At 40.8% G+C, this 19,140-nt stretch overlaps 1 protein-coding gene and 1 long non-coding RNA gene across 8 annotated transcripts in view; both read right to left on the bottom strand.

Moving 5' to 3' along the window:
* NFIA (nuclear factor I A) overlaps positions 1 to 19,140 on the bottom strand; it is a 579,301-nt gene that overhangs the window by 377,998 nt on the left and 182,163 nt on the right. The window contains exon 1 of one of the 7 annotated variants that reach the window (XM_040470431.1): positions 4,136 to 4,261. The exons of the other annotated variants lie outside the window; for them this stretch is intronic. Within the exon in view, the coding sequence (XP_040326365.1) occupies positions 4,136 to 4,138 (3 nt within the window). The 5' untranslated portion in view covers positions 4,139 to 4,261. Of the gene's footprint in view, positions 1 to 4,135; positions 4,262 to 19,140 lie in introns of those variants that run through there. 7 annotated transcript variants of the gene reach the window in all.
* LOC121027225 (uncharacterized) overlaps positions 17,574 to 19,140 on the bottom strand; it is an 8,113-nt gene continuing 6,546 nt past the window's right edge. The window contains exon 2 of the long non-coding RNA XR_005788613.1: positions 17,574 to 18,807. This is a non-coding gene — a long non-coding RNA (uncharacterized LOC121027225). The remainder of the gene's footprint in view (positions 18,808 to 19,140) is intronic.

Below are 19,140 nucleotides of genomic sequence, written 5' to 3'. Positions count from 1 at the left end.
GAAAAAGAGGCGGAGATTAATGAGCGTTCTCCCTCCCAGGACTGTGAAACTGGGGGGTCTGAACACAGACGCCATAGAAAAAGTTCTATCACGTTCAGAAACAACAGTGGTTTAGCTGTGACATCCTTTTCTCTTTAGGAGAAAAAAAAAAAAAAAAAAGGAAAGGGATGTCCCCTAAGGGAAGGGAGATATTCTGGTCCACAAACGCGTGCCCAGAACTGGACACAGGCTATCATTACCGTTCCTGTTCCTGGGACACCTCTGGAAGGGTGCCTTTTAAGAATCCCCTCTTTTTCCCTCCCCCAGGTAATCGTTCTTAAAATGGAAAAGAGCTTCCTGCAATTATTCTAGGTTTGCTAAAGTATTGTTTTGGCAGAAAAGGGGGGTGGTTTTTAGGGTTTGGCAAGTTGCCAATAAGCCTGCTTTTCCAGTTTTTTTAACCTCATATTTTCTCTCCAGGCTTTCCTCCCTCATGGAAAAAAAAAGAAAAAAGAAAAAAAATACCTTCTTCCTCCTGCCCCCCATCCCATCTCTTCCTCCTCCTCTTCCTAACTCTACTTTGCAGCCTGCTGCATTTGCGAATCCTTCTCAAAATTCCAAAAGGAAAGATCAGGTTGAAAGACACTGGCACACAGACAGAGGAATCTGCACCTTGGTAGAGGTTAAATAGCGAGAGAGCCTCGGAAAAGAGGACAGTCCTGTAGGAACCCCACTCTGCAGGTGGGGATGAAGTGATGTGCTAAGGCCACGGTCATTCAGACTACACCACCCACCTCCACGACCCCCCCCCCTTTTTTTAAAGTTAGGGGCAAGAAACATGCTACTGGAGAAAACAAAATATAATCCTCTAAAATATTCTGCATCTGTCTAAAATTATTTTATGCTTGTTCTCCGATTACTTTATTGCTAAAATAATTTCTGAATGCTTCAGATCATTTTCACACACCCTGCTCCTAAATATCCTTGAAAATCTGTCAAATTATTTATTAAGGGGTGAGGGAAAATAATGACTTAAATCTTTAATGAGAGAGTCCCATTTTCCCCAATTAAACAACTGCTTTTCCTTGGTTCCTCTTGGATTTCAGGAGAAGAGAAATGTCCTAAAAGCTAAGCCGAGTTACAGAGACAACCTTCCTGGCCACGGAAACCTTTGCTGGGATCTATAACTTCAACTCGCTCCAAGTTTCCTCGATAGAAGTTTCTGGCTGACGGTCCCAACATGTAACTGAGGCACAGTGAGAAGTTATTGTTCCGTGTGTACTCTTGGGAAGCTCTCTTCCAGAGCAGATTAAAATCTTTCTTTTGGTGTATTAAAAGATATACTTCACATCTGCCTCTTTCCAAAACCAGAAAGATTCTTAGTTTTAACTGAATCTCAAGAAAAAGAAAAGGATTTTTTTTTAAAAAAAGGACTGGCACATCGCCCTGGTTTTTAAAAATAGGGAAAAGTAATTTAATGCTGATATTTCTAGTTTAAAAACTTCTTTTGTTGCAGCAGTGAATGTGCCCGCGATTTCCAGCTTTCTGCGGTTAGCAATATTATCTTAAGTAACTTTTGGCGCCCTTCGTAAGACTTTTGGATATGGGACGATTGTTTGCGCCCTCTAGGCAAGGGCTGGATCCAAGTTCAGCACCAAAGCCCTTCACATCCGCTCCTGCTTTCTCTCCTATCTCCGCCAGCTCCCGCTCCCTCCCCCGCGGGATGGGGGGGGGGGGGGAGGCGGGGAAACACTACAAAGCACAGTTCCAACTACAGCCTTTGGAAACAAGACTGAGAAAAATACAGTAGAAGAGTTACAGTTACAGAAAGGCTTCTGGTAACTTTCTCTCCAACAGGCATAAATTTAAACACACACACAAAGAAACAGATGTTCCTCAAAGGGCAGTCTGGGGGTAAAAAACATTTCCAACTCTCTCCCCTCTTCCCAAGTTGCAAAAGTAAATCCTTGTCCAGAGTTCACAAAGATACTACGACACTTGAGAGAGAGCAGGGATGGAGGGGGAGAGAAGAAAGAAAGGATAGTAGAGAAAACAGTGTAGGGAACAGGTGAAGTACAAAAACTAGTTTACTGCAATCATATAAATGACCCATTGTTAGGAAGGATAAACCCCTTATTGGAAATAACCGCTCCAATCATTTATTTTGCAAGTGCTAGGAGGCTGCCTTGAAATGGGATTGTCTTTGCGCAAAGGAGGCTCCTGTCATGCTCTCTGCTATCCATATTCTTCCTGGCACAGAGCCCAGCCTTGCATTTACTGTGTTTTATTTGCAGAAATGTTACCTTGCCAGCTTTAGTGAAATCCTCTTAGATATATAAATTACATCAATAAGGTTTCACTTATATGTACATCTCAAATACCTCTCATTTCGGAGGTTACTTGATAGGAAGATCTTATTAATATGATTTAGATTTTAATGCCCAAAGCAGTGAAGATAAAATTGGGGTACATAAGTGACACTGCCATTAACTCTGTAGTTCTTATCAAGACCAACTTTATCACTAGCATTTTCCAATATTTTTCTTCTCTAGTTTTTCGACCCACTGGTCACTTGCGTGCAGATTTTTCTTAGATGCATATAATACTAAATTGGATGTCAGTGAACTGAGCATCCAAGTGGATTTTAACGTCAGGTTTCCAAACCAGATTTGATTAGAAGGCCTAAAGCCTTGGGAAATAGCTCGATGGGAATTTAATCCAAAGATGGGAAAGAGCCCATACTATTTTCCATTCATTTCCCAGCAGAATTAGGTGTCTACAATGCTCAGTGGGAAGGAAGAGATGGATGTATTTTAGTCAGAGGCTGCCAGTTACTGCCTCCAAGACAAGCTGCAAGTTACTGCAGTTGGTTTCCACTGGATTGGTATCAAAGACTTGTCCAAGAGGCCAGACTCCAACGAAGAGTTAGCAAGTCAGCAATCTTCCACACACACCCTCCACAGGGGTTGTTGTGGTAACAAGAACAAATGTGAACTTGGCTAGTTCTAATAGCCTATTTGCCACTGACCATATATTTAAATAGCAGAATTCAAGAAAAGTGGAGAAAGAAACAGTCCTTCTCCCCCTCTTCCTTTCAAATGTATAAAACAGCTGTCAGTCCACCTGTGACACATCCTCTCCCCCCTTAAAACTGTTGTTTCCAGTTCAAGAAGAGAGGCTTGCCTCTTCCTTCAAAGTATTTGAAAAGCCAAAGCTTCTCAGATAACCAGACGGAGAAGTGTTGTAATGCTGAGTATTCAGTACACTACTTCCCAAAGCTCAATACAATCCTGTAGTTCAAGTTTCTAAGCTACACATTTTTTAAAAGCTGAACCTCCCCCTTCACAACAGTTAACAACTTCCCTGAATTTAAAAATAATTATTAATGCAAAGTTAGTATTTCTCTGGCAGAATTTTTCTAACTTTTTTGCAAAAGGCAATTAAGAAAGCATTACAATTCATGCAAAAATCCCCCCATCCGTTTTTTTTTTTTTCCCTTTAAACTCAAAAACTCTTTCCTATTGTGCTTGCTAAATCCGGAAGACCTTGTAGCTTTGACAGCTTGAACCACACCATCCCCTTCAGAGCCGCAGAGAACTTCAGATCTTTTCTGCCCCGCCCCCTCTGGCTACTGAGAACCATTCATTGTACACCCAAGCTTCCTCATGATTGGCTGAAGCTTTTGTCAATCTCCCATGTTGTCCCATTGATTAGAGGATCGAATCGTCAATTATTCGCCGGGTCCAGACATTTCTTTTCGAGTTAGGTTGACTGCTGAGGCCAGACGTCTTTTTACAGAACAGAGCACGTAACAGGATTTTTTTCCCCCTTTCTGGAGCCGAGCAAGCGCTAGGAGGAAAAAAATCTGTCAAGCTCAGCATTTTTTTCAAATCTCGGGAAAAAAAAAAAAAGAAGGAACCCCGATCTGTGATGTACATAGCACAAAAAAAAAAAAAAAAAAAAGCCATCCACAAAGCAACATCTTTAAAACAAAACCATCACAATAGACATTCACCCAGCAATCACTTAAAAGCATACGCAAGCTAGAGAAATTTTAAAGTCTTAGCCATTAAACAAAATCATTCTACCATTATTGTTGTTTATAAAACACACATCGTATAAACGCAAAATAGAAAGTTTAAGATGTGCCACGTACCATTGCAATGTAAAAAGAGTACGTGAGAAACTTTAAAATGTTCAGACGAATTGCTTCATTTGTTGTCCCCCTTTTTTTTGCATTAAAAAAAAAATCTAAATAAACTTGGAACCGTTGAAAACCCGGAAGAGATTTTTTTTAAAGCTGTGGGCCAATTGCAGGCTTCTTGGAGATTTTTTTTTTTTTTTTAACTCCAAATCAGAAGGCTTTTGCAATTGCAATGCGCGCTCTCTGCCTCTCTCACTGTCTCTCTCTCCTCTTTTGATAGCGATCCAACCCGGGCTGGCTGGTTCTCAGATTCTCTCTGGTTTTGCCTTGTGTGCTTTGGATTGTACGAGACTTTGCAGAAGTTGCAATCGATTCGCAGTCCCTCTCTCCTCTCCCTACCCCCTTGTTTATTTCCGCAATCGCTGCAATTTGCATAGTAACCACGCACGAGGCGCCGGCAGCAGCCAGCGGAGGGGGCCGGGAGGGGGCAGGGAAAAGGCCTTGCCCCCTTCTCCCCTCCTCCCGTCTCTCTCCCCGCCAGTCTCCTCCTCCCCCACGGTGCGTGGCCAATAGGAGCCCCGGCATTCAGCGCAAGCTCCGGTCGGGACACCGTTCGGAAGAAAAGCTCCTGTGTTACTAGGCCCTGCTCGCAGGATCGTGTTTTTGGCGCTGTGGAAGTTCCCCTGATTGCGGACCTCGCAGCCGGTACTAGGGATCTACGAGGATACAATACAATTGCCTGCGGTTGTGCGGGTTTTGCACGTTTTAATCAAGCCTGCACACCTGCTTTCTCGGTTTCTTTTTCCGTAGCCTCTCGTGAGTTATTAGGCTAGTTCATGATGGTTAGTGAGAGATTTAACCTTTATTTGCACTGGTGTAGACCAAGAGTTAAAGATCCTCTTTGGTGCATTAAATCACGAGAGTGCAAAATGTCACAGAGAACTTGCAGTGAAATAAAGCTTCTACTCTAGGTTCCTAAAGGAAAAGACTGGCTCTGTTCTCTGCAGATGACTGAACATAAAATTGCTAGGGGGGCTCCCTTAAGAATAAATGTGTTCATTTAAAGGAGGAGATGCAGTGAAATTCTAGTTGAATTGCCAAGCATCCACTTCGTCAATATCCTTACAAAACCTGGATTCCACAAAGTTGGACGCCCCCCTCCGCCTCCTGTTGCCCCGAGAGAAGGGCTCTGTTTAGACATTTGAAATGGGGGGAAGGGGAAGGAGACTGTTAAAGTAGTTATGGAACATTCAGTCCTTCATCTCACTGATTCATCTTATTTCATTAACCCAGACTCTTTAAGACCATTTCAATGTCAATCTTTCATGCGTTTGTTTCAAACAACAGACTAGCCACTGGTGCAGTGCTGGTGCCCGGAAGACAACTCTAAAGGAAGGGAGTGTCCCTTTAAATGGAAAGCATCACCACCGGGCTACTGCGTTTGTTTGCTTTGCGTCAGTTAAAGTAGCTTTGGACGTTTTGCTGAATAACTGAGTTACAGGAAAATGTGTGCTTAGCTCACTTGATAAAAATGATCCAATGAGAAGTCCAGAGGAATAGGAAGCCACCTGGCAGTTGTCTGATTTTCTTAACTGTCCTTGGTGAAGGTACCTATTAATTAATAACAGGACCTTGCACAGCTAAATTAGAGGTTAGAGAAACCTCCTATTTCGTTTTGAGCCACATGTTTGGCTTCAGGCTTGCACTGTACTACTAGCTAACTGATGCAGCATTACTGAGAGGTATGGTTGTGTGGCCACTGCTGGTGTGAGACAAGCTTTGCTGTGCTGGCCTGCCCCTTATAGTTTCTGATACTCTCTTGCTCCAGAAAGTCTGTGGCATTTAATCCTGGCCCCTTCTGCTCAGCGTCGTTTTCAACTTGGCATACTACTTTCACTCTAGAAATAACATTTGATGGGATGCAGTGGCTTCAAAAAACAATTAACCAAAAATCTTCTAGGCCTAGTACAGCTAGCTGGTGCTAGGCTGTGTAACCTTGAGATAGTTATATAACACCTATAAAATAGAACATCAATCTATCGTGAGAATGGGGGATTGTTTTTTCAGGAGCTAAGAGCCTTTCGAATGCACAAGAGGGATCAGTTTGTACTGCATTGCTCTGGAGATGCCATGGTCTGAATAACCTTCAAGGCTAAGCAGCCAGGCCTTGTCAGTAGGTGGTAACTGAGTTTTGTGTGCATGTCTGTAGTTCATTAACTCCGCTTAATGTGGTAGGTTAGTACTGTTTCCAAAGTGACCTTTTATATCTCCATCTAGTCAACAACAACATAGTATAGCTTTAGAGTTGAACTTAGGTATTAATGTGAGTCTTATGTGACTCCAGACAAATTATTTAACCTCTGTAAGCTTTTTATTCCTCATCTGGAAAACAGGAGCTATTCAGATAACATATATAAATTACCTAGTACATTATGTGTGCTGAAAATATTGTATCTATAGCGATACCACTATTACTGTTTAATATGTACCATATTCTAGGCACATTGAATGTGCTAAGAGCTGGAGATACAGAGAATAAGACATTGTCCCTGCCCTCAAGAAGCTTTCAGTCCAAAGGGAAAGACAAAATAATAAATAATAATATAATGCGGTAAGTGCTGTGTCCAACTTAGATATACATAAAGGGCAATAGAAATACAGATGATACAATGGTTTTGCTCACATAAGTAGATAGGAAGAGTCACAGGAGGCTAAAAAAGAGGAAATGACGTTTGTGTTTGGGCATTTGTCAAGTAGACAAGGGAGAAGCAGGACATTCTTGTCCAAGAAAGCACAGTGTATACACAGGGCCAGAGAATGAGGATGTATTTAACTGTGGCTTGTTGGTCTAGCTTATATCACAGTAACTAGAGACGAAATTGGAAAATCAGGCTGAGGCAAGATGGTGGAGGACCTTGTAAGCTGTTTAAACTTTCACTTGAAGGACTTGGGAAACATCAAAGGTATTTAACCAAATGATATACAAAGTAAATTTTGCAGATTAGAAAGATCATTCCAGCAATGGAGGCAAAGAGACCAATTAGAAAGAAGTGAGAGAAGGTGAAGTTCTGAACTATGCACAGCAGGAATGAATGAGCAAGAAAGAGAAAGGGAGGGAAGAGAAGAGAGTGGGAAAGAGGAGAGAAAGCAAGGAAGACCCACAACTCACATTAGTTTTTAGGGACTTTGATCAATAGGGACAACTTGGGAGTGCATTTTTTCCAAGCTCTCCCAAGTCCAAATACCCATAAGATATATAATAAGAGCTATTAGTGAAAGAGGCTCTCCTTACTCCACACCATGCCACTTCTGTATCCTTAAACCTACCAATGTCAAATCATTTTGAAATAATACCAGCAACAGGAACAATCGCTCACATGGATTCAGTGTTTATATTGGCTCTTCTCACCTTGTGAATTTGCATTCCAGGAACATCAGCCCCACCATGCCACTGAAAATCAGCTGCACATTGAATAGTGTGACTTTGGATTGCCAACCCTATTGAGAGCCTCATGCTTCCATGTAGACTGGCTTTATGCCTTGAAAATAGTAGGCTCTTCCAGGAATTCTGCTTTTTTGACCCAAATAAAAACTTAATCCTCTTTCAGTGCATTGATAGGAAGACTACAACATCAGAGTCTTACAGATTTAGCAACATGATTCAAAATTGCAGTTTTTTTCTAATAATGTATTTTTTAACATGTGAACTAAGTTGAATGTTGGACCATACGGATATATTTCACATTTTCTTTTTTTTTAATTTTTTTAATGTTTATTTCTTTTGAGAGAGAGAGAGAGAGAGAGAGGCGGGGGGGGGGGGGCAGAGAGAGAGGGAGACCCAGAATCCAAAGCAGGTTCCAGGCTCCGAGCTGTCAGCACAGAGCCTGACTCGGGTCTCAAACCCACGAACCATGAGATGGTGACCTGAGCCAAAATAGGACGCTTATCTGACGGAGCCACCCAGGCACCCCTATTTCACCTTTTCTTGATTGGGTAAATCTTAGATCATCCAAAGCACTTTTTAGGCTAGGTAATCAACATGGGCATTTAGAGGACCAACATGGCAATATAAATGATAGATACTAGAAGAAAATATAAATCTAGGAATTGATGAGACTCCCTAATAAGCAGATTTTGGCAGACTGTTTCCCCCCACATCTGTCCCTCTCTATTTTTGGATACGTAAATGAGCAGTTTGGAGCCTATATTTCCTAGCCTTTCTTGCAGATAGGCATGATACATGATTAAGATCTGAATAGAATGGAGAAGAATTATTGAGTCAACCTTTCATGTCACTTGCTTAAAAGAAATTTATCCTAAACTTGTGGCCTTTCCAAAGGCTGCAGTGAGGTCATGTTAGGGACTCAGCTTCAATTAAAAAGACCAGGGACAAACCTTGGGAGACAAGAAAGCAGCAAGATGGAGGGAACATGGGTCCCTAAGAGACCTTATGGAGCAGAACTTCTTCTCTAGTCTAGATCATATTTAAGCCACTGTGTTTTGAGATCCCTGATTTGGCAGCCCAGCCTCTACTATCATCATCATCGTCATCATCATCATCATCAAGGTTGTAAATCAGTTACATGGTACCTTTGGATTGTTTTCTTTATAAAAGCATATGGCTTTCCCCAGCTTAATACAAAATACATTTGTTTTTTGTTTTTTTTTTTTTAATTTTTAAAACATCAATTCATTTAAACTAAAAAAAAAAGTTCATCCATTTCTCCTATTGATTTTATTATCAGCCCCCAATTCCAGACTTTCCCCCTGCCTAGTCTCCCTCTACTACCCTTTCATCCAGACTAAATGAGTCACTTTTCTATTTTCACCACTTTCTGAATACACCATGCATGTTCATCCCTCTCTTCCCTTGTTTGTGTGATATTTTCTGCCCAGAAGTCCCTAATGTCTTCTCCCTGTTCCATTATTTTTTTTCAATAACCAGTTTAATGCTACTTCCCAACCGCCGCCCCCCCAGCAGAATTGGCCACTCCCTCCTGTGTTCTCTAACATCTTATGCTCATCTCTAGGACAGTTATGTTCACAGTGTACATCAGTTATTTATTTGTGTGTTTGTCTGCTAGACTATGAGCTCCTTGAAGGGGCACTACCTTTATTCATCTTTGTGTCCCTACAAGCCAAGTGCTATAATCCTCTATGGATGTGTGGTAAATTAATGTGTGAATGAAAAGATGAACAAATGGTTACCCTTTCCAGTCTTGCACTCTGATATAATACATGCTCAGGAGTGTGACTGATGCAAGGCAGGGCATTATCACTAGGGGGAAATTTTAAGTATAAATAGCAGGACACTGAGTTTGCTTTTTATAGACCTTCCACACATGTTACCACTGTTAACCTTCCTTCTGGATAGGTAGGTTGGGCACTGTCTTTCTCACCACACAAATGAGGAAACTAAGGCACAGGAAACTGTAGGGAGCCACTCAACATCATTCACTTAGGTTGAATAGAATTCAACTCATTTAGCATTCTTCCCCAGAGGTCTAGCTATGACGTTTGGCTTAGGAAAGATTTCAGGCTTCAATTTTTTTTTTTTTTTTTTGGAGTAACATTTTAATGTTTAGCTGGCTGTAATCATAATTAAAGGTAAACAAATGAACGCATCCTTTGTTTTTTAAACGGCTTTATTGAGGTACAATTGATATACAAAGAACCACACATATTTAATATATACAATTTGATGAACTTGGACAGAGACAAACACCCATGGTATCATACGCACAATCAAGGTAATAGACATATACAACACCTCCAAGAGATTCCTTGTGTCCCCCCAACCCCGGACCATTTTGGGGGGTAAGAACACTCAACATAAAGTATACCTTCTCAACACTGCATTGTTAACTACAGGCACTATGCTTGCACAGCAGATCTCTAGAACTTACTCATTTGGCACAGCCGAAACTTTATACCCATTGAATAATAGCTCCCTGTTTCCCCTACCCCACAGATCTGTCCTATCTTGGACACACAACACAGTATGCTGCAGAGGTTCTTGAAGACCACAGGTGATGTCACGCAAGTGAGCTGGTAGGATAGTCAGAGAGAGGAAGCCTGTATCTTGACCAAAGCCAAGGCTGCAAAGTATGAGTTTACAATTCACAGAAGGAGAGCTGAAAGGGAGCTCAGAAGGCTCCAACCACCACATTTTACAGCTGATAAAACCGAAACTAGCAGAGTGAAGTAGCTAGCTCATGGCCACACAGCTGGTAAAGAATTAATCCCCGGTCCAGGGCCAGTGTCATTACATCATGCACAGGATATTTTGCAGGAATGGAAAAGGAGCGAACAACTATCTGTGGTATCAGAGTGGAAAAGAGGCCTGGGCAAGTGAAGAAACAGTGAATCTGATAGGAGACAGAAAACGGTTAATCATCTAAACCAAAGGGATGGCTATAAAATCGAGGCTGGTACCTGAAAGATTTACCCAAACATGTTCAGACAATTCAAGGATAATTTTCAGGAAAAATAAGGGAGGGTGGAGATGAGAGCAACAATCTAGAACTGTAACTTGGTGTTAAAAGTTGTGAGCTGGTGTTAAAAGTTCACTATTCTGTGCTGTTTGTGACCTTGGGCAGTTCAATCTCTCCCTCTGGCTTCCTTCTCAGTAAAATGTAAATATCAGGGTTTTGATAGGATTCAATGAAATCATGAGTGTGAAACTGTTATAAATTTAGGTTTCTATTCCATGAAGGCCTACACCACCAACAATTGTTTATGATACACCACAGAATACAGAATATAGATAGTCGCATTTATCCAAAAGGTTTTGGAATAGAGATTGTGTGTGTGTGTGTGTGTGTGTGTGTGTGTGTGTGTTTATCTATATCTATCTGTATCTATGCACACATACATATATAAACATGCACACAAAGTCTCCATTCCAAACCTTTGAATAGAGGTAGGATAAATCTGATTACCTACCTACCTATATATATGAGAGAAACAGAGACACCATTAAAATGGAAATAAGGTGACATCAAGGCCAAGATTAGCAATCAAAATACATTCAGTAAGATTCTATGTACTTTTTTAGGGTTGACTTGCAATTTTCCTTTGAGTTTCTTGGTAATCAACTTAAAAAAGAAAAGGTAAAAACTTATGAAATATATGATATTCATAGGATAATAAAATTCAAATCCAAGAAGGGTTGTTCAAAAGCAACACAGACATTCTGAGGTCTGAAAAAATGGGCCCTGTGACCTCCTGCCACCCGCATCACCATCACTGCATACAGACAGACAGACCAGGGTTGTCCTGAAGAGGACTGTCTTCAATATGACGCATTGAACCAGGTACTCAATCCCTGGATGAAATTCCAGCCAGCCTAAGGACAGAGGGAGTAGGAGGATGCCGGCTTCTAAAATTACAATTTTAGGAACTCCTTGGCTATAGCTTAGTGCCCTGGGCTAGTGGTGCTAGTGCTCAGTATCTGGTAAAATAGAATGTGCCGTCAGTGTCTATTGTCCCAGAAAATCAGCAACAAAGAAAGGAAAGAGCCAGTCGAGGTCGACTCCTCTGACCCTGGGGTTTTTCACACTCACTCTAATATTCCTAAGATTACATCCCACCTCCCACCCACCCCCCGAAAATAGTATGGAAAGGAATAGCATGGGAACTGGCAAACCCAGCTGGCATGGACGCTGAGTCCAGACTCTCTTTTCCAGCCCATGTCTTTAGCTCTTCAGCCTCTCTTGACCTCTCTCTTTCATAAGGTGACTCAAAATGGGATCAGGAAAGGGAACTCCAGTAAAGGAAGTTATAGAATTGGGGTTATTGTTGTTTCGGACACACAAGCAAAAACAAGTAGGTAGCTTGTCTCAAAGCCCCATCAGTAGGCTAAGAATTAGGCTTACACGTCAGCCAACAACATCACAAAAGAAAAAATAATGTCAAAAGCCTGTGTGGGTCAGGATAGGGAGATAAGTTACTATACTGGTAGATCCCTTTTGGGAAATGACAATCTTTTTTTTTTTAAGCTTTTTTTACCCGTTTTTTAAAGTTTATTTTTGAGACATACAGAGAGAGAGAGAGAGAGAGAATCCGAAGCAGGCTCCAGGCTGTGAGCTGTCAGCACAGAACCTAATGCAGGGCTTAAACTCACCAACCCTGAGATCATGACCTGAGCTGAAGTCAGAGGCTTAACCAATTGACTCACCCAGGAGGCCCCCCCTTTAATTGTGATTAAAAAGTACATAGCGTTTACATTATAAGCATTTTTAAATGTACAGTTCAGTGCCTTTAAGTATATTCATATCGTTGTGCAGCCGTCATCACTATGCATCTCTAGAACATTTTCATCATCCCAAACTGAAACTCTGCATCTATTAAACAGTAACTTCCCATTCCTTTCTCTCCCCAGGCCCCTAGAAACCATCATTTTACTTTCTGTCTCTATGAATTTGACTACTCTAGGTACTTTATACAAGTGAAATCATTCCGTGTTTGTCCTTTTGTAAGTAGCTTATTTCATTTAGTATAATGTCTCTAAGGTTCATGCCTGTTGTAGCACGTGCCAGAATTTGCTTCTATTTTAGGTGGAGAAGCATTCCCTGGTATGTAGATGCCACATTTTGTTTATCCATTCATCCACTCATGGACACTTAGGCTGCTTCCACCTTTTGGCTATTGTGAATAATGCTTCTATGAACATGGTATATAAATATCTATTTGGATCCCTGCTTTCAATGTTTTTGGGTATATCCATCAGAAGTGGAATTGCTTAATCATAGAGTAACTCTTTTTTTCCCTTGGGGGGGGGGGGGGAACAGCAACCTTAGTTTATCTTTGGGAAAAAAAATGAACAAATTCTTTAATGACTTGCTTCATTTATGGAGTTGATTTCGTGAGCATCAGGAATCTTGGATTCTTATTAACTGTGTGCTCTTTGAAAGTCACTTGAGTTATCAGAAACACTCTCAATTTCCTTGTCTGAAAAAATGATATCTTTGAAATAGTTGATATCCAAGGTCTTTGAAATTCTAAAGATCTACTATTCTGCATATTTCCTTGGTGTATGTATGGGTTCGTCCATTTATGTCTTCATTCATTCACTTTGGAAATGCTGTTTGAATGCCAGAGCAGGTTCTCCCCCCCTCAAATATAAACATGAGTGATGGGGAGAGGAGTAGGAATGGGAGGAAGAAGGCTGGCGTGATGGTTGAAAGAAGAAATAGAATGTACTGCAAGCCAGTAGGAGAACAGTACTAAGATGAAGGGATAAACATGGGTTGGGGACATTCTGGGCTAGTGACCAACTTTCAGATTTTACACTTTATCCTAACATTCATGGGGAGCCATTGTAGGGCTTAAAGAAGGTGGTAACAAGGTCAGTTTTGTTTTAAAAAATTACTCTGACAGCAGTGTGGAGAATGGACTGTATAGGTTCAAAACAAGTTATCTATCTTTACTCCATTATCTCATCTTTTCCCTTTTATTTTGAAAGCGGGGAAATTAGTCAAGGTGTCCCAGGACCCATTGTTTCATCTTGGAGAATAATACTGTATTATCCTTCTCTCTACAATAAAAAAATATTTGGTCGCCATTTTCCCTGAACTGTGAAAACTACTCACCATGGTTATAATGTATTAGTATCTCCAGGTCATTAGTTTGCCAATTAATATTTTAGGACCATGACATTACAGCAATTTTAAAAAGTTTTGATCAGAGATTATTATCCCTTTATGTAAACATTAGAAGACTCAATATCACATATTAATATATTTTATGAAAAAACTTAAAATTCGTATTGGATTAAGTAAATTTTTCCTTAATTGGGATGTCAATATAAAGCAAATGCTTTATATAGAATTCTTTATGTAAGTAATGTAGTATTATAAAATCTTAAAAGTCCTCAGTGATACTGTTTTCCTTTTGTATATACCTCTTATTTTCTGTGCTATGAAAGTTATGAGGTATACTACACCAGCAGATTGTATACCTATGAAAACAATGTATGATCCCTGAAGGACATTATTTTTAATGGGTGAAGAAAATAATTTGGTTTCTATCTTAGATCACATGAGTGCAGAAATGAGTTGTTTGGGAAAATACTCCAAGTTTTAATATGCAAGGGTAATTAATGCCTTGATTTACTGCAGGTATTAAGATTGATTCAACTACTAATGCCCTCTTCAGTAAAATAATGTTAGAAAGACTGGCATTTATCTTAAATAATTTTTGGCAGTTTGGCATAGTTTTTACTTTGTGTTTACCAAAGAAAGAAAACCAAAATGAGAGCGAGGAGAACCAATGATAAAGAGTGGTTTAGTTTGTCGAGGATGCTTGTAACAGCCAGTTTGTTACAAGCAGGGCCAGGCTGAGCACTGCAAGATTAAAGTTTGAAAGGTACCTGGTATATTTTTGGTATATTAAAAAAATAAGTGCTTTTTCAAGAAAGAAGCCAAAGAATGGTACATGTTTCTGGTTTTAACATTATTCCTATGAGTTTGCTAGTCCTCCCAAGAGCTATAAAGTTGACAATAAATCAAACTTATTTTAATTTGTCATGAGATAGCAGAGAGAAACAAAATTTTTCCAACTGGTCCTCTGCCAAAGTGTTTCTACCAGTCCAATTCACTTCCGAAATTTATACTTACTATTTAAAATTAAGAAAAAATTGAACTATCAAATAAATTCAAGTCTGGAAAACATTTACTGCGTGCCACTGTAGCCAGGCACTATATCAGGTTCTGGAGATGCAGGAAAAGTAAGTGGTGATCTGGCCTTCAAAGAGGCAAGTGACTCTTTAGGCAAGGCTGGGTTACCTTATATGCCAGAGGTCAGAGCAGAATAGACTTCTCCAGGTGAGTAAACGCGTATGACGTGTTATACCAAATATCGAGGCACATCCTACCTCGCTGCTCACCTTCCAGTACCTTATAATTAGCAGGACTATCTTTTGAAGAGTATTTGAACATCAGATTGCAATAAATCCTATATCCTTATGTGACAATATAATATTTGAGTAAATTCTGAAAATATAAAATGCATGATACTTGCTTCAAAGTGTGTTTAAAAAACACAGCCATTAGTGTTTGATTTAGTTTCTCGAAGTCAAAATTTGAAAAGACAATTGAATTTTATGTGACAGAAAATTGAAAGAAAGACTCATTGCAGTATCACTATCAGGTGCTATTTAAAATGCTTTAAATTTTTTTTTGTTAATTGAAAAAAAATTGACAAGGCAAGAGTTTTTCTCAGTAGATAGCAATGATACAGACATCCCTATTTCCCAGCTAAATGTCCCTAATTGGAAAGGCATGAAGAGCTTATAAAACTTGTCCCTTTTCTTTTTCTTTTGCAAACGTGAATGTAACTAATGCCTCAAATCCAGTTTTACAAGTGTCTATATTGTTTTGACATTGTTACTTGATCACTCCAGTTGTTTCAGTCAGCTCAAGTCTTGTGCTTTAATTTTTTTTTTAATGTATAATGTTACTATTTGTCTTAAAGAGTATGCTAGGTGCAGTAATGATAGACTTCTATGGACTGTAGATAAAATAATTGGATTAACTTTGTAGTACCCTCCCCCCAAAAAACCCTCTCCATTTTTCACAGGTTATGGTATGAAAGTTTAACGTAATAATCCTCAATTGAAATTAAAAAAAAAAACACTTCACTGATAGAGCAATTCCAATATGAGGAAATCTGAAGTTTTTTACTACCATATTTTATGTTACTTTCAAATAAAAGCACGATCCACTAAGAAATCACCATAATTAACGTTTATAATATTCAGATATGTATGAGTATCATCAAGTGAAATGCCTGCTCACTTTAGTTCTGAAGCACCAGCACAGGAACAATTTTTACTAAAATTTCCTATAATAAGAAAGCTTAGTTTGCAATTTTTCCCCTGGGGGGGGTGGGGAGGAGAACTTTGATACCACAAAAGTTTTAAAAGCAGACTCTCTTGCCTGAATAGGGTCTCTCTAAGGGACAAACCATAGTTATGTAGAAAATACTACAAAAAATATTCATTCAGATAAAGATTGGGGGAGAGCGTTTCCAAGTTTAGAGCCCTGCCTAATAGCCAACAGAGTCTTTTTTGTTAGTTTTACTAGGTTTACATGGGAATTCATACATTTTGGTGTATCACTTTTATAGTTATACATCAGATTTATGCCCAACTGTGAGGCCCTGGAATCTGGGTCTTTAAGGAAAACAGACAGTGGAGGTGTTGCTGCCATCGAAAGTGTGGCTTTCCTCCGAGTTGGTAGGCCGCTGCTCTGTGGGGCTTAGACGTTAACATGCTTTCGTTTGTCTAATGACTGAATTAAACTGCTCGTCTATCTCCAAGTCATTATAATGTGGAAATTGTGCACTGTGTACACATCGTGGGCTGTGAAACACCAGCCCAAACACACGACCAAGTTGGTGTGTTTTAAATGTCGGAGCACATGGGGTGGTTGGTTTTGAATTCATTTGCGCCTCATTTTTACTACTCGAGACACGCTCATTAAAAAGCTGTGTTTCAACTATGTTATATGTTCACATTTAACTGAGCTCGATTTTTCACGGCCCTGCTGCATCTGGCTTTTTAATTTGCCTTGAACAGGAGTATTCCCTCGTATCATAGACAATCCAGGCAGCCTTTACCAGGTAAAGTCAAGTCATTGGCTTGGCCTCTCCTTTCTCAATCTCTCCAAGGAAAATGGGCCTCTTTTCCAGCACACCCCTGGTACCCACAGGTTGGGATTGCAGACAGAGATAGGAATTGCAGAACCCCCACCCGGAGGGCTGAATCACCCTCACTTTCTGCAGGGGCAAGCTACTCATTTGCAATCCTCTCTGCACTTAAACCCCTTAAAGTTACAAACAAACTTTGGGAAAGTTACATCACCATAAACAAAGACACAGTTCCTTAAATTATTATTATGCAACACTGTGTCATTACTCAGGCATCGACATTGCAATTATCTTCCCACTTTGGCAAATACCACTACAGCGTTGTAGGCTGCTTCAGGAGTAGAAATCTAGGCTAAATATCTCAGTGCCACCTTTTTACACACGGAAAAGGTTTCCCACCCTCTGGAAAAACACTCAGGTTTTATCCTGCAAACAAAGTGAGACGCCAAAGCTGTCTCCTAAGTCTTCGGAATCCCCTATTTTAAATGCAAATTATCAGTCTGGTCTGACCCACAAGCCCGGCGATAGAGAACTACACAAAAATGAATTCGTGGAAGTGAAGTTCTGGATGTGCTTTTGTAAAACTCGCAGGCATCAATACACATCTGGTAATCAATCTGTTAATTACTGTATCCCTCAAAAAAAAAAAAAAAAAAAAAACCAACAAGTTGTCTGTGATCGCTGGGTTGTGTCTCCCCCAGGTGATCTACAGATCTGGTAAGGAGACTGTCCCCACTGCCAACCCGCGCTGCTGTTCAACCGCTGCATCGCTTGGTGTTTAAACAGAAGACAAATCAAACATATTCTGGACACATTTTTATTAACAACTTGAGTCCAGATAAAAAGGATCAGGTTGTAAAAAGGAAAAAAAAATTGGTAACTAGTTGTCCAAGAAAAAAGCGAGACTGAGGACAAATGACCCGCACAAGAGCCTAGGACCATTTTTTCCCCTTGCTGTCGCAGAGCTGACAGGAGGCGGATGGGGTTGAGGAAGGGAGGGGGGAGGAACGGGGGGGGGGGGGGAGAGGATTTAAAGCATCATCTCCCAATCTGCAAAGGTCTGGTCTCCCCAGTGCTCAGGAAGCGGTGGTAGCCATTTTCATTTTCTTTCTTTTTTTTAAAAAGAGCGTAAAAGGAAAATAAAACAGAAAAGGTATATATCCCCCTTCCTGCACCAACAGCTCGGCTCCTCCCTCCAGAGAAAAAAGTATTAAAAAAAATCTCAGGTACAAAACCCAATCCACAGGCATCCAGTGAGGCTTCTGCAGTCAACTCGATTCGATTTGGCGAGTTGCACTGAAGGAGACGTGATCTTGAAAAATCAATCCGTGCTCGCGCCCCCGCGCCGCCGCCGCAGCCGCCGCAGTGGCCACAAAATTAGCGGCTCCGAGGACATTTTTGCCGCAGTGCACGTCCGCCGTAACCACCGAGCGCTCGGGTGAATAATGGAAGTACAGTGTGGAGACAATCAAGTTGATTTATCACGCAAAATAATTCACTGCTCCAGTCCAGCTCGTGGTCTGTCACTTTAAATCACAAACGCGCGGATACACAGACCCGTAGGCCCCACACATGCATGGCACACGTGTGTGTGCGCGCGTGTGTGTGTGTGTGTGCGCGCGCGCGCAGAGCCGAGGGGAAGGATTCCGGGCTGCTTCGAGCGAGCGTACGCGGGGAGGGAAAGAGCAAAAGGGCCTGTCACCCCGACCCCCTACCCCCACCTTTTGCAGCGTGGACAAGTGGCTTGTAATGCAGCTTGGAGCAAAATAAAGTCTGAACAAAACTAGACTGTGAGACTAGCACGTCCCAGAGTGAAAGTGAGTGACGTTAACGCAGACTCTGTAAAGAGTCGGATCACTTGCAGGCAAAACTAAAATCCTCTTTTTTTTTTTTTAATATATAAAAGAAAGCAAAGAAAATCATTAACTAGGTTCAGATCTAAAATACTGCTTTTAAAATGCACGCACATGTCGAAGACTCAGCGACTGTAATTTCTTGGGTAAACATCTGGTGAAGACGTTCCAGGAACACATCTGAAAGGAAGAAAGGCGTAAGACAGCCCCTTCTTTATATATCTCGGGTCAAAAAAGGGTTGTTAAAACCTTTTTTTCTTTTTTAGAGTGTGCTCTCGATCGAAATACCTTTATGAGCTCTAAGGGTCAGTTTGGTTTGGGAGAATGGGACCAAGCTGGGAGTGACGAGTCCTGGGTTCCAAGACACAATGGTGTGTGATGTTCGGGCAGGTCTCTTTTCCTATGGCCCCATTTTTTGCCCCCTTTTCTTGCTGATAAAATCTCAGGCGGTAAATGATAGGCTTTCTGTGTGTGTGTGTGTGTGTGTGTGTGTGTGTGTGTGTGTGTGTGTGT

Source organism: Herpailurus yagouaroundi, unplaced genomic scaffold, assembly GCF_014898765.1.
Source record: "Herpailurus yagouaroundi ecotype Mexico unplaced genomic scaffold, PumYag 77, whole genome shotgun sequence".
Classification (NCBI taxonomy): Eukaryota; Metazoa; Chordata; class Mammalia; order Carnivora; family Felidae; genus Herpailurus; species Herpailurus yagouaroundi.
Note: the sequence above shows the minus strand (reverse complement) of the source record. Positions and strands in the feature narration are given on the sequence as shown.